The sequence below is a fragment of the Apteryx rowi genome, unplaced genomic scaffold, assembly GCF_003343035.1.
Source record: "Apteryx rowi isolate R43461 unplaced genomic scaffold, aptRow1 scaffold_8, whole genome shotgun sequence".
Taxonomy (NCBI): Eukaryota; Metazoa; Chordata; class Aves; order Apterygiformes; family Apterygidae; genus Apteryx; species Apteryx rowi.
Genome location: NW_020451093.1, coordinates 1,791,939 through 1,805,568, shown reverse-complemented (window position 1 = coordinate 1,805,568; position 13,630 = coordinate 1,791,939). Strand labels below are relative to the sequence as shown.

At 41.8% G+C, this 13,630-nt stretch overlaps 1 protein-coding gene across 2 annotated transcripts in view; it reads left to right on the top strand.

Annotated features, from left to right (window-relative positions):
- NCKAP5 (NCK associated protein 5) overlaps positions 1 to 13,630 on the top strand; it is a 366,198-nt gene that overhangs the window by 51,180 nt on the left and 301,388 nt on the right. Inside the window, exon 1 of one of the 2 annotated variants that reach the window (XM_026089070.1) lies at positions 4,939 to 5,016. The exons of the other annotated variant lie outside the window; for it this stretch is intronic. Within the exon in view, the coding sequence (XP_025944855.1) occupies positions 4,939 to 5,016 (78 nt within the window). Of the gene's footprint in view, positions 1 to 4,938; positions 5,017 to 13,630 lie in introns of those variants that run through there. 2 annotated transcript variants of the gene reach the window in all.

Below are 13,630 nucleotides of genomic sequence, written 5' to 3'. Positions count from 1 at the left end.
GAGATGTGAGTGGGAACAGGCAGCAGGGAAGCGACTGCCTTCCTTGTCATTCTCCCAGGGCATCCAAAAAAATGGAAAAACTGAGAACAGGGATGTCAGAGGAGGGTTTTTTCCACACTAAGAAAAGTAAGGCATCTTCTCAGTGAAAGGCAATAAAGGACAAAGAATAAAAAAAGAAGTGTCTGCTGCTCGGGTTATCACATGGGGCAGAAGAGAGCAGAAGTCTGGAAGGAACATCGTGATGCTGGGTCGAGGAGCTGGTGGAGGAGGAAAGCAGTTTCCTTGTTTCCTCTCTTAGTTTAAAAGAAGCCTCATGACCTTGTTGTGGCAAAATGTCCTTATACAGAAGGCGGCTCTCCAGGTCACTGCGAGCTGCGCAGGCAGAGCGTCCTGCTGGACTGTGGGACGAGCCACCGTCCTTCGAGCCTGTGCGCCATCAGAGTTGTATCAACATTGTTTCACTTGAAAATATGTAAAGTTTCAGAGGTTTTTTATTTAATTGATTCTTTCTGAAAACCTCAAGATAGGAGGTATGGAGAAATTGTTATTTTATTTCCAGAAATGCTTAAGAGTCTGCTAGGTCTGTGAAAGGCAGGTATTTATTTGCTAGCCTAGGGACATACATATATATAGGAGAGCTGTGAGCATTCCTCAATTCCTTATAACATACCTAAAAATGTGAAATATAGATGCCAGACAATGCACTAAACAAGGTATTAGTCTGGCTGGGCCTACTGTAAGAAAGCAAAAGTATTTAGTGCGTGTGTAAGTGACGTGTGGGAAGAGATATTTTATTTTCATTGATGTGTTTTTTCAACCGTACATAGTGAAAAGAAAACTTTAATAATTGATGAACATTTTTTATTGTTTCTCATGAAAAAGTCATGTTCAGTTTGGTGTGTGGTGTAGCTAACATGGCAGTGTTAGAGCTGCCGTTATATTGGATGCTGTGTGATGGACAGTATTCACAGTTTAATGAGCACGTTCTGAGACAAAGAAAAAACATTATGAGCTTATCACAAATTGGCTCTTCTTATTTAGCCTATGGCATTATAAGCAATTTATTTAAGTGACATTGAAAAACAATTGTACTTACTCAGCCTCTTCCAACATCTACTGCAAAAGATCCATTGCCAATAGATTTGATGGAGAAAAAGGTTTAAAATACTCCTCGGAAAGGTATGTAGTCCAATACATAAAACCTGCACACTTGAATTCTAAAATGCTTAATGTTAGTTTAACTCTGCTCCCACTGAGGTCAATGGAAGTTTAATCACTGACTGATTTCTCTGGGAACAGAGGCCAAAACTGAGCACCTTTGAAAATCCCCCACAAAAATTTCTGGCACACAAATGTGGCAGCTACCAAGACAGTTCATTTTTCTCCCAAACACAGAGCACGATCCAGGTTTTCTTCACTTTATGCTGGCCAAATTTCCACTGGGGCAGTGGGAGTTTGACAGAATTAGCTCAGCAATCACTGTAAGATGGTAAGACCTAAACTGATATCTCTAAGATCCCCGAGTGAAGGTGTGAGTTAAATTTGTTGCACTGTGTACTGGGAAAAGATTGCTTCTGTGTAAATGTGAAAACCACAAACACGCGTAAATGGGTTTCACGAGAAGGACAAACCTTCTTCAGTGAGATCAGAAGGTCAGAGTTTATTCTTGTTTTTCAAACAATGTAGAATGTCAAGCAACATAAAAATAGCCTTCAAGCTATAAATACTTAAAATATTTTCTAAGAATGCAAAAATGGGCATTTGTGAGGGAAGCACTGAGGACCAGGTAACTGTAACTCCTTGAAAAGAATGCTGTGGTAAAAGCAAATTTGGGAGTCAACTGCCAAAAGCCATATGACTGCTGAAACAGCTGCTTTATAAGAGACTGACCCAGTCCACAGACTCGGTTAGTAAAGAGCTAATTCTGCACTGTGTGAGATTTTGGTCTTCAGCTCTGAATACCGTCAGGGGAGACATCAGTTGGCAGCAGATGTGGAAAGCTATTCATGTTGGCAACATGAACAGCTTGGCTGGGGAGGCTCACTCAATACTTTAATTAATAAATAAATAAGCAGTCAGAATTGCATTAAGTAAACAAAGATTTTCCTGTACCAAATTTGTAGTATTTTCCTCTGAGGCTCATGGTGTTTTATATGACTTAAACTATTAGGCAGAGTTTGAGTATTTTCACTTTTCTCATCCTCCTCTCTTTGTTTGCAAACTGTGAATCAAATAATTTCTTCACAAAAAAGCACAAAACACCCAAACTACAAGCCTAGCCTGAAATCATTAGCAGTGTTTCAGCTTCATAATAAAGAGCATTCTAGGCTCAAGAACGTAGTCTTTTCTAAAGACTCTCTGATGTTTAGCATTTTTAGCATTTTCTTGAACTTTATAAAAATGGAGAGTTACTAAAGATTCTTGTTCAGATCTGCAGATTTTAGGAATTAGATATAGATAATTTTCGCCAAAGTTACAGTCACTGATGGTTTTTAAAAGCGTCAGTTCAGTTACATTGAAAATGGCTTCATGACAAAGCGATGTGTGTTATCTTGTAATCACACATTGTAGCTATCACACAATATCCCTTGTGCTAGTGCAACACTTCTCTGCCGTTATCCGCTTCGTAACAGTGACTGTATGTGCTGGCAGTGGTGAGCCCACGCAGTTTCCCCAGTGAAAAATAGTATTTCATAAAACATAATTGGAATGTCTCCACTTCTTTTTAACCAATTAAAAAAATGTAAATAACCACATTAAAATACTCTGTGTTCTCCAGTGCATTTCAGCCTGTTGATGCCACATGCGGTGCAGTTGGACTCAGTGATCCAAAATCAAGTTTTGCTTAGGGATCTAGTTCGTAGCCCCCAGCAGCTGAGTGCTTCTAATGATAGCGTCAAAGAAAACTTCCTCTTTTCCTAGCTCCCCTAGTTCAGCTGCTTTTGCTATGACTATTGCATGTCTGTTAATATTTATCAAAGACAAAAATATCTTGCTACAAAAGAGCAGCATTTGTTCCACTAGTTTCAGGGAACAATTGTGCATGGTACAGGTTTAGAGCTGCAAAATAGCTTTTGACTGTTTGAGGCCCAGGATCTATTTCAGTACATCTCCGAGCTTCAGAGGAGCAGCAGGGAAGAGGGTGGGGAATTAGATTGCTCAAGCGGTTGGATATAGGTTAAGAATCCCTTTGTATCCAGAAAAACCGTTTGTATTGCATATGTGATTTTGCTGACTGATAATATTAACTGTGATCTGAAGGCATCTATCTGAATGGCAGAGGTGACCAACTATCAGTTTTTGGTGATCTTAAGTCACTTCACGCTGGGCAAGACCCTACACCTCAACCTTAAACCATCTCGTGATGTTTTTGGGCACAGCCAGCAGTGCGCTCTCTGTGGCAGAGGTTTGGGATGAACATGGTCGGCGCTGACGCTGCCTCCAGCGTATGTGTGCTAGTGAAGTCTGGCCCAACCCAAAGCCCAGAGAAGTGGGTAAAAAAGTTCCAGTTGCTTCAGTAGACTTTGGGTCAGACACTGTTATAATATCTTTCAGCTGAGTACTGCTAAGCACTGACCGTATACTTTCATGTGTAGACAGAAATTTTCAGACCCAATTTAGCCATCAGTAATCTAACTTTGCAGGGCTATAAACATTCTGTAGCCACAGACTTACAGAAATTTATCTGGGAAATTTGACTAGTAAACTACCTTCTTGTCCTTGTATATGCCCTTAGATTTACTTTGCAATGTTTGCAAGCAGTGAGAATCCCATTTCTCCCATGCTATGGTTGGACCAACCTCTTTGGCTCCAAATATGCCTTTCTGTGAAAAAGTGTAGAGGAAGGACAGGGAAGAAGAGATCTGTGGGCAATAATTTTATATATTCTGAATCCTTCAGCCCTTTTGCATCCCATTCCTTCTTGGAATAAGCAAAGTTCTTTGTTAAAAGTCAGAATTTCCCCCCAATGAATAACTGAGACATTGTTGCACTTCTTTAAAAAATTCTACCTCCTGATAGAAAATATCACTGTGGGCTGGTAATAACTGACTTTTTAATGTTAACTGCTGTAGCTTGAAGCACCATACGGGCTTTGCATCATTGTTTTTGCTGCTTGATATTATTAGTGCCTTTAAATTTGGAGAGCCTAATTCTGTTCCATTGAGGACTGCATTGGCGAATTGCCTGCACCTAAGAGACACACTTAGCTTGCATATAAATGTACATAAAGTAGAACAAAAAATGAATTCAGCCTGTTCATAGTAGTGTGTAGTTGCATCTTCAGTGAGTCAAGCCAAAACGGCTCGTCTGCAGGCACCAGAAATAGCGCTGGTCGTTGCAGGGTACGTACGGGGAGAGGGCAGCTGCAGGCCTCCTCTGAATCCTTCGAGGGGTGGATGGAGGAAGCCCTTCAGAAACCCTTCCCATAACCTCCTTCAAAGAAAGAGTCTGAAAAGCCATGGTTGTATGTAGATGTGTAGCTTGGAATTCCTCCTTTTGCCGTGAATGCTATTTTTATGTTTGCTTCATTGTGTGGTGAGTAATAGCCAAGCGGGCAATCCAGCTAGCTCCTTGCTTTACGTGCGTGTTGCTACGGAGCACGGAAATCACTGCTGTTTATTGGCAATATTAGCTTCTCTTTCGTGCACTGGTTTGGAAAGCCTGCCACCTACCCACGATAGCGTACTCAGGAAGAAATCTGCGTGCCTTTCAGGTCAAGCCAACGACTTTGATAAGATTTCAATATTTGACTAAGAGGCTGTGTTGGAAGCACACCCACTTAGTTGGAATTGCAAGAGTAGGATTTAGGACAGGTGATATAATCTGACCTGACAAACTAGTTAAATATTGACAAGAAGCAGAAGAGCAGCAGCACTCGCGCTGAGATGTGTAGTTTTGCTTTTCTGATTGAGCATAGCCAGGATTTTCCTACCCAGAATGAATGGCTGCAGGAACCCTAACGATCCGCCTCGGTATAACGACCTGCATGGTTTGCCATTTCTGCAGCTGTTAAAGGTGGGTCTGCTCTTCCCAGATAGGCAGCTCAGGTAGGTACAGCACGTTCAGAGAAGACCATGTGGGTGACTCAAAGCTGGTTTAAAAGCAGGGCATATTTTTATCATGGGTTGCACAGTTGCATACAGGCTTACATTGTTCAAAATTTAATGGATGAAAAATAGGCGGGGTATTTTAGTGAAACATAATGTTCTACGTTTTCTACCTTGTAAATTGACCTTTCGGAATGCTTATGCACGCGTGTGTGTATTCATTTAAAAATGTTTATTTAGTTGATAGAATTATTATAAGACTGTGTTTAAAAAGGGCTGTTAGCTAATGGAGAGACCTCATTGTCAAGGGTATTATGAGATTACTGCTTCATTTACCATAATGCACAGAGATAGTCCAAGTGTTCTGGTTTTTGTTTATGTGTTTGTTTAAATTTATGTACATACTTTAACTCATTCTCTAGCATTTTATCTTTCAACAAAATCCTTTTATAATCCAGAAGGTTGGGTAGAGATGCTGCTCCACATGGTAACTGAAGAGCTATGTAAATAAAACCTGACATATTAACTGCCTTGGGTTTCTGTAGTTTCATATTTGGAAATTAGAAAATGTAGTGTAGATATGGGAAACAGCTATGTTTGCTTTTCAGAAAGGGTAATTAGCAGCTGGAACTTTGGAAACAAAATAATAGTAGCCAATCACCTTCTATTTATTCCCACAACAGCAATAAAATTGGGACATAGAGGAAAATAAAAATATGTTGGCATTTTGGGTGATTAGTACAAACTATTTAAAAAAATGACAGATAAACAAAATTGTAACAAGCACACAAGAGAGTGAGCAATAAAATACTCACTGTTTATTTTAGCATGTATTCTCTTTGGGAGATATTTCATAAACATGTGATGATACACGTGTCAGATATTGATTATTTATTCCCATAAATAGAGCATTGTACTGTACAATTCCAGTGTGCCATATGGCCTGAACATGCCATGCACTTCATTAGCGAACATATCACCACTTTATATAGCCTCAGAGAAGCCTGGCAACATGTGATGTAATGCTCATGGACAGTAGTTTGTTGGCTCATTTACCAGTGCTTTAAATAGACCTTTGTGGTGCACATTAAATTTGATCTTGGTGGGTTCTAAAGCTGGGAAATTCCCTGCGCTCCTTTTGGCTGACAGTCCTTCAGCATGAGTTATTAGAGGAAAAGATTATCGAAAGAGGGAAGTCTAACTGTATATGCATACGGATGGACAATCTACATCGCCTGGTTCTGCAAACACGGGGCACAGCACTGAATCCCTGGTTTGTTCTAGGCTGAAATCACAACCACGTTGCTGATAAAAGTCTTGGAGCTTGTCCCGTGGTGCTATAGCTAAGGTACCAAACTGAGAAGAAAGCCATATATGACACTATTTTAATAAGGATTAATATGCTGTGACTTCATCTAATCAGGACAGTTTAATTAATTTTGCTGTCTTATAGCATGGTATCTCAAACAGTTTCAGGCCACTGATGTTTATAAGATCACTAACATCAAAATCAGCTCTTAGTTTGTTGGTTTTGTATAAATTTTTTAAGCGTGCATTGGTATATTAAATCCATGTTGCACAGTGTGATGCAGCCAGCATCCGATGAAGAATGAAAAGCATTCACTGAGTCCTCTTTGGACACCCGCAGAACCCTTCCCCGTGCAGAACTGCCTGGGTGTGACTCACTGTTGTGTTACTCGAGTTTTCTGCTGTTACAGCTTTATTGAGATCAAGGGAGTTGCTGTGGCTTAACCCAGAATTACACAGTGGTGACATCAGCCTTGTTAATCCAGGAGGGAATTCTGCATATGGAAAGGCTTCCAAATTGAATATTTTTTCAGGAAGGAAAAATGGTGCTAGGAATCCAGTGCAATACAAGGAACTGAGACTGTTAGAATCTAATAGAGCAGCCAGAGGAATGGTATCTTTTCCGCAAACAATTTTGTGATGCAGTTCAAATGACCTACTTCAAAGAATGATTAAGAATGTAAAACAATATTAAATGGGAAAGATGCAACAATATAAATGGGTGAGGGAAGCACAGACATTGATGAATTCAAGTCAAAATGTTTTTGAGAATGTGAAAGAGATCTTTAAAACTTTTTCTTGAAACCTTTCATTTCTCATGTGATTCAAGGACAAACTTCCCCAGGATGGCATACAAGTTGTCATATAATTTCTGCATTCAGCGTGTTTCATGTGATCGCCTGGGCTGAATTTGACTCCCTCAGGGCAAGTGTCTGGCCATGGGTTATATCTGCACTACCCTGCTTTTGACGGCCGTGTGTTCCTGCTTTTCCTGGTGCTGATGCAGAAGGGAATGTGACTATGGATTTCCCACAGGAGATTCTTACCATAGGGGAACTGCTTTCCTGCACCCTCATGCTTTCAAAAGAACAGCACTTTTCCTTAAACAAAAACTTCATGCAGAAGAGCAAAGTAAGGAAATATCCCTCACACTTTGGGAATGGGAGAAGCTAGGAGAGAAGCTGAAGCAGAAATGCATGTGCTGAGGCATGTTATTTGCCAGAGCGCAAGCGAAAAAGCGGAAAGGTAAAATCCTGGGAGAAATGTGGATGTGGAGAAGTATCTGCTGGGAGCGATGCACATTGCTCCCGCTTGCATTCCGGTGCATCAAAGCTGTCCCAGGACTTTGGAAATTTGATAAAAAAACAGAGGTTATCAGCCCATTCTCTGAGGAGAGACATGAAGGCCTAATAGGACAGTCAGTACAATTAGGAGATATATTTTATTTTGGCTTTTGTTGAAGGAAGAATCCTTTCTTTTGCAAGCAAAACCCAGCCATATCATGAACGTATCTTTTATTCATCTGTTTGGCAGTTCTGCCAAAATGTTGCAATAAATGGTAACTAGGAAGAAGTACGTACACAGGTGTACAAAATATAGTTTAAGATGGAGTTTGGGTAAGATGCCAGATTCAGTGCTTCTCATTTTTTGTTGCCCCAAGTGGACAGAGTGTGGTTGGTTTTATCTCTCATCTGAGAGAAAGAGCTCAAGTAGCAGAGAACTACTTATTGCACAACCTCCCTGCTTCATGCCTAACTCCAGAACTAGCCTGGTACTTACAGACAACTTGCAATAGCACCGCTTTTCCTTGGTAATCATCTGCCCAGAGAGATCCTCATCATTTTAGGTGTAAGGTGAAAATGTGCAGGAATAGGATGTCAATCCCTGGATCCAAAGCCAGGTGGTTAAAGAGACAAGGAAATGAAGAATGTTGCTTTGAGTTTGGCTAGAAACGAGGAAACATCAAGTGATTTCTGTCACTTAGGGTAGGAATCGTAGCCCAACAGCTGCCTGGAACCTCATTCCATGCATATTTGAATGTGAGGTCTGATTTGGCTTTGAATCTGAGTGCTGACTCTGTTCTCATACTGAATCCAGAGTCCAAATATATTTTCTCTCTCCCATCTATTTTCTCAGGCCTAGTTAATTAATTAAATCTGTGTGCATTACAATTCAAACTCCAGATTTTCATATTCTATGGACTTCAGCATTTTAAAGCACAATTCCCATGAATAAGTCATAGTAAACACGAATCAGCAGGAAATTAGCATTTGTTGCTCAAAAATTAGTCAGTGCTAAATTAAATAAATACTGTCTCTCTAATGTTCCTTCACGCAGACTAAAATCACATAGTTTTTATTGAATCTGGCCCTGAATTTATAAAATAAAATAAATACAATGAAACTGAATTGATTCTTCTGTTTGCTTCACTGAAGTCGGAGGAAATGTATGCTTATGTAGGCATGCGAAACCTTTTGAACAAATCAAGTAATACTTTCAATATACATCTCAGAAACTTGTTAAGTGCTGTAGTTCAGGGGAAAACTTAACTTTGAATGATCAGGCTTAACATATTATTTTTTAGTCACTTGTCACTTAATATCATACTCCTATTTATGCAGTGAAGACCCTGGAGTGATTCTGTATGATTAAGCTAAACCAGATGTTTGGCAGAGGAATGGGGATTTTCAAAATTAAATGATGCTCCTTTCAGTGTCTGGTTTTGTTTAACTATGGAAACAGAAGCTTGAGCGGAACAAAGTTTTACTTTGCGATTAAATGTGTGAAAATAATATCCTGTGTAAGGTTTCCTATATGAAGCAAGTACTAGTAGTTTGGAGTTTTTATGCTAGTTTGTGAAAGAAAACACAACATCTGTTCGGGTAATGTTTTTCCTTGTATTTTTTATCATTTTAAAACAAAGCCAAGTAGAGCAGCAAAGATGTTGTAAGAACAGAATTCGAAGCCAAGTTCGCAGATTGGCTTTAAAAGTGATTAATAACCACTCAACATAAGCAGGCAATATAATTTAATCGCATTTGGGTCAAACACAAGGGGGTTTTGTCAGGCTCTCCCTACGTTACAGGAAAGTAACAGTTATTCTTTAGTTAAAGTTTGTGTTTCTAAATTGGGTGAAGATCCAATTAACATCAAAGGGAATTTAGCCTTAGAAATGTGGATTTGTCCGCTAATATGATATGTTATTCTCATACAGAACCGCTCACCTTCCAGTAAATAAGCAAGGAAGTCTCCGGTTGTGTGGCAGTAAGGTAACGTCGATGTGGTTGCTGGGTGCCTGAGCACCTGCTTGCTCTTGACAGTCCAGTACTGCGTAGTTCTCCCTGCTCATCCCGTCTGTGTGCAGTTTAGAGTTTCCGCTCAGGAAAGTGTCTTTGCAACTTGTGTTTTCTTTGGATTGTGGTCTGATCCTTGGCCTTGCCTAGGACAGAAATAAAATTGCATGGAAACGCCTCCCTAAGACTGGGGCTTTAAAATCCAATTTGGGGATTGCAGTTGTGAAATGCGACTTGATTCCTTCTTAAAATTCGCTGTCTACTGTGTTCATTTCTCCTATGTAATCCACTATTCAGGCTCCAAAATATGACACAAAATGGTATTTTAAAAGATGTGTTATATGGAATATGCTGAATGTCTTCAAAGCTTAACAGGAAAAATAAACTCTGGAAATAGCTATGTATTTTTAGACACAAGAAAAGAAATGTAGTGTGTCAGCAGTATGCAGTAAAAGAAATTTACTTCTCAAAAACGATGGAAGATTTGAATAAATCACTCAAGTTGTAAATAAATCGTATGTGTTATTAAGGACTCTATTCTTTTATGTTCATTATAAGGGCAAACAACAGCTTTGTGCATTATTTGTATGTTTTAGGGAAAGCAATCAAGCAGCACCCTGCAGGTAAAACTCTGCTGTTAGGAACAGCGGGCCAAGCCTCTTGGAGCCTCCAGTGTGTCATCCTAGATAGCGGCGGTCCTTCGGTTATCGGAGTTCGCTGCGACTCCCTGTGGTCTAGCTACTGCCTGCCAGACATATGGGAGGAGAAGGGCTTGGGTTGCACGTGCAGCAGCAGCCCAGCTAGAGCCTTCCGATACTCCGCAATAGGGTCCGGTGGGCTCAAAGGGTTTGTTTTCCTCCCTGTCATACTTGAACGTGCTGACGTTACTAGCCTTATCGACCTGTTACTGCACATCTCCGATTTTCAATTCACAGGTGTCCAAAAGCGGAGAAGTTATTTGCAGCACACAGTTACAGGCACAGAAATCAATCTATTTCCCCTATAATTATAATCAGAAAGAGTCTATTTGGCAAAATATTTACTAGTCGGTGCCAGTACATAATAAGGTACATACAGAAAACACTGATTGAATGGATTCATGGAAAAGTAGGACTAAAAAAGACACTTGGTGAATGCTAAAAGGTAGATATTGCCTGTAACTGCTACTGATGGTTGGGAACATGATTTTAAAGATGTTTTGATAACTAACATGCATTAATTTAAGCATTTTACTGGACTGATGGTGCACTGGACTGTCTGACACAGCAGTTTCTTATGGATCTGAAAGGAAGCAGTGCTCCACGGCCAGTGTATGCTCAGCTTTACCTGCATTTCAGTGTGTTACATCCGTTCTCTCGAAACTAAAATTTTGCTTCACATACTATATGTTCGTGTATTCGTGGAAGTCAGTACCAAAATTACCACAGTTGTCACTCTGTTTACCAGTTGCAGTGTTAGTAGCTGCCTTTGGACATGTGGTTTCATGTAATAAAAAATATAAGCATAGCCCAAAGACTTGTATGTAAGGCAAATTGACAGGAGCCATAAAATGGAAAGGTGTTTATCCAGAGAGATTTAAAAGCATAAAAAGAAAATGGTGTAAATATGAAAGTATTAATTTTCTCTCCTTTTCCTCTTGCTTATTGTGATTAATTTGAGAATGGGGTCTGTATTTCTACCAGTCTATAAAGTGCCTAACCTGCAGTGGGTGCTGTGTGAAAGATGCCAACGTTACGGATTTGGTTCTAGGAGTCATCTGAGGCTGCCAGGGTTTTACTGTTTAGATCCTGGCTTTTATGTGGCCAAACTTTACAAGAGAGGTCTGTTTTGATATATTATGGACCACAGTGCTAGGAATCAAACTGTGGGGACAACTGGAGTTATAGGATCTTTTGCTTGAGACCAAACGAAGAAGCAGGATACTGAAGTAATTAGAGAAAAAAAAGATCACCGCATTTGCTAACGAAGTGCTGCAGGGGCCGCGGTGTTTTTACTCGTGTACTGTGTAAGCTAAAGCAGTGTAAGAAACTAGTCCATTCTGCAGAAGCTTGGAAGTACTGAGGAAACAGGTCAGATAACGTGACCTGATGTTGGCAAAGAAATCCCTCACGCCCGGTATAAAGCATTTTTTGAACTAGGATTAAGAGTCCTTGCTGGCATGTTTGCTGGAGCAATACTCTACTGTAGACAAATACAATACAGACAGGGAAATCTCTTCTGAATTACTTTTCATTCCAAGCCTGGCATACGTCTAAATCCTGGATTTATCTCTAGTTTATCAAATGTGTTTTCAAGAACTTTATTCTTTTTATGTTCTTTCCCCCGCAGTCTGAATTGCACAGCGCCATCCGTGCTGACTGCTGTTCGTGCAGGCAGCTCTTTCCGGCAGCGCGGCTCCCCGCACGGCGCTTTGCTGCCCGCTTGCGCTGGCAGGGGCTGCTCCGGGCAGGCCCCGCGCTCCTGCCTGCTCCCCGCTCGCTCCTGCTGTCTTGTGTCTCTTTTGCTTCCTTCCTCCTTCCTCCTGTCACCTCTGCTCTCTTATTCCAGGGCTTAGCCGCGTTTCCTATGGGATCTTTTTTTCAGATTTGACACCCTGACATACATTTCTCCTATTGCCCAAAGCTCTCTGCCCCTCATGCAGCCTGGAAACCCGTCGGCGCTGCCGCTCATGGACTCCCCATGTTGCCCCACCGCGTCCTTAACTCAGATCGGCTTATAGCAATCCTGTGCGTTGCACAGACGCAAACTGCGGCTTTACGTAAGACAACGCTTATTTGGAAGCCCCCAAAATGCCTATGAGAAGCTTTTCTTACTTAAATACCCAACTGCAGTAATTAGGATGTCTATCTTTCCCAGAAGGAATTAGAAAAGCCAGCAGATCTGCTAGTATCTGGAGATTGTGTTATTTGAAAGATGAGTTAATGCAATGGCATTTTAAATGTAATGACCTAAATATTCTTTCAGCTGACTGTAACATGAATGGACGAATGAAGCACGTTGTTGTTTATGCTTTGTTGTGTAACCTTTTAATACTCTGTCATGTTCAGCGACAGGGACTTCAGCTTAACCCACACTTTTAATAACTTCCTTGAAAATCTTAATTAGAATTTTATAATCCTGAGGTAAATCTATCAGGTAGCTGGGTTTGTTTGGTTTTGTTTTTTTTTCCTTTCCCAAGTTTTCTGAGCTCACCAGCCTGTGGCAGTAGTCAAGGTGGCGAGCGTGCGGCCACACAGCGCAGCGCTGCTGCCGGAGCAGCGTACGGCTGAGCCGGAGCCGGAGCCGTGGCCGTCAGCTCGTGCAGCGCCTCCGGAACGCCCTGCGGCCACGAGCCCGGGCGGCCTGCCGGGGCGCTGCCCCTCGGCTGGCCTGGAAACGTCACCCTCCCGGACGGCGCAGGAAAAGCTCCTCTCTTTGGAGGGGGCTCTCCGAGGTGTCAGGGCAAGAGCGGGACTCGCTCCAGAGCGAGCGTCCCCGTGCAGCGCGAAGCACTCTGCGGCGACTCTCCTCCATGCAGGACCAGGAGCCGCAAAGCCTGAGGTGTGGCAGTGCCCGGCCTCCACGGCCGAGGAGCCCAGCGCCTGGCACGAGGTGCGGGGCACCACGTTTCTGGCACGTTTGAAGCCCTCGCGAAACAGAGGAGGAGAGGAGCTTTGGCGGGGCTGCCCAAGAGCCCGCGTGCTCAGTGCGGGGTACCTTGCTCTGCTCGCCGCCTCTTTGGCGCCCAGGACGGAGGCTGCAGGCAAGCACCAGCCACGCACTTGTAACCCAGACTCCAGAGCTGCCTCTGTACAGCTATTTCCCCTGCACCAGTAATCTGCTTGGCAAAATATTTACTAGTCATTGCCAGTGCATAATAGGTAGGTACATTCTAGTTCTGCTTCAGAATTACTTTTTTTAATTCAGCAGTTGTCCTAAAGCAAAGAATTTGGGGAGCAGGACTCGGATTCCTCCTTCGCAGCAGAGCGTCGGTGTCACCGG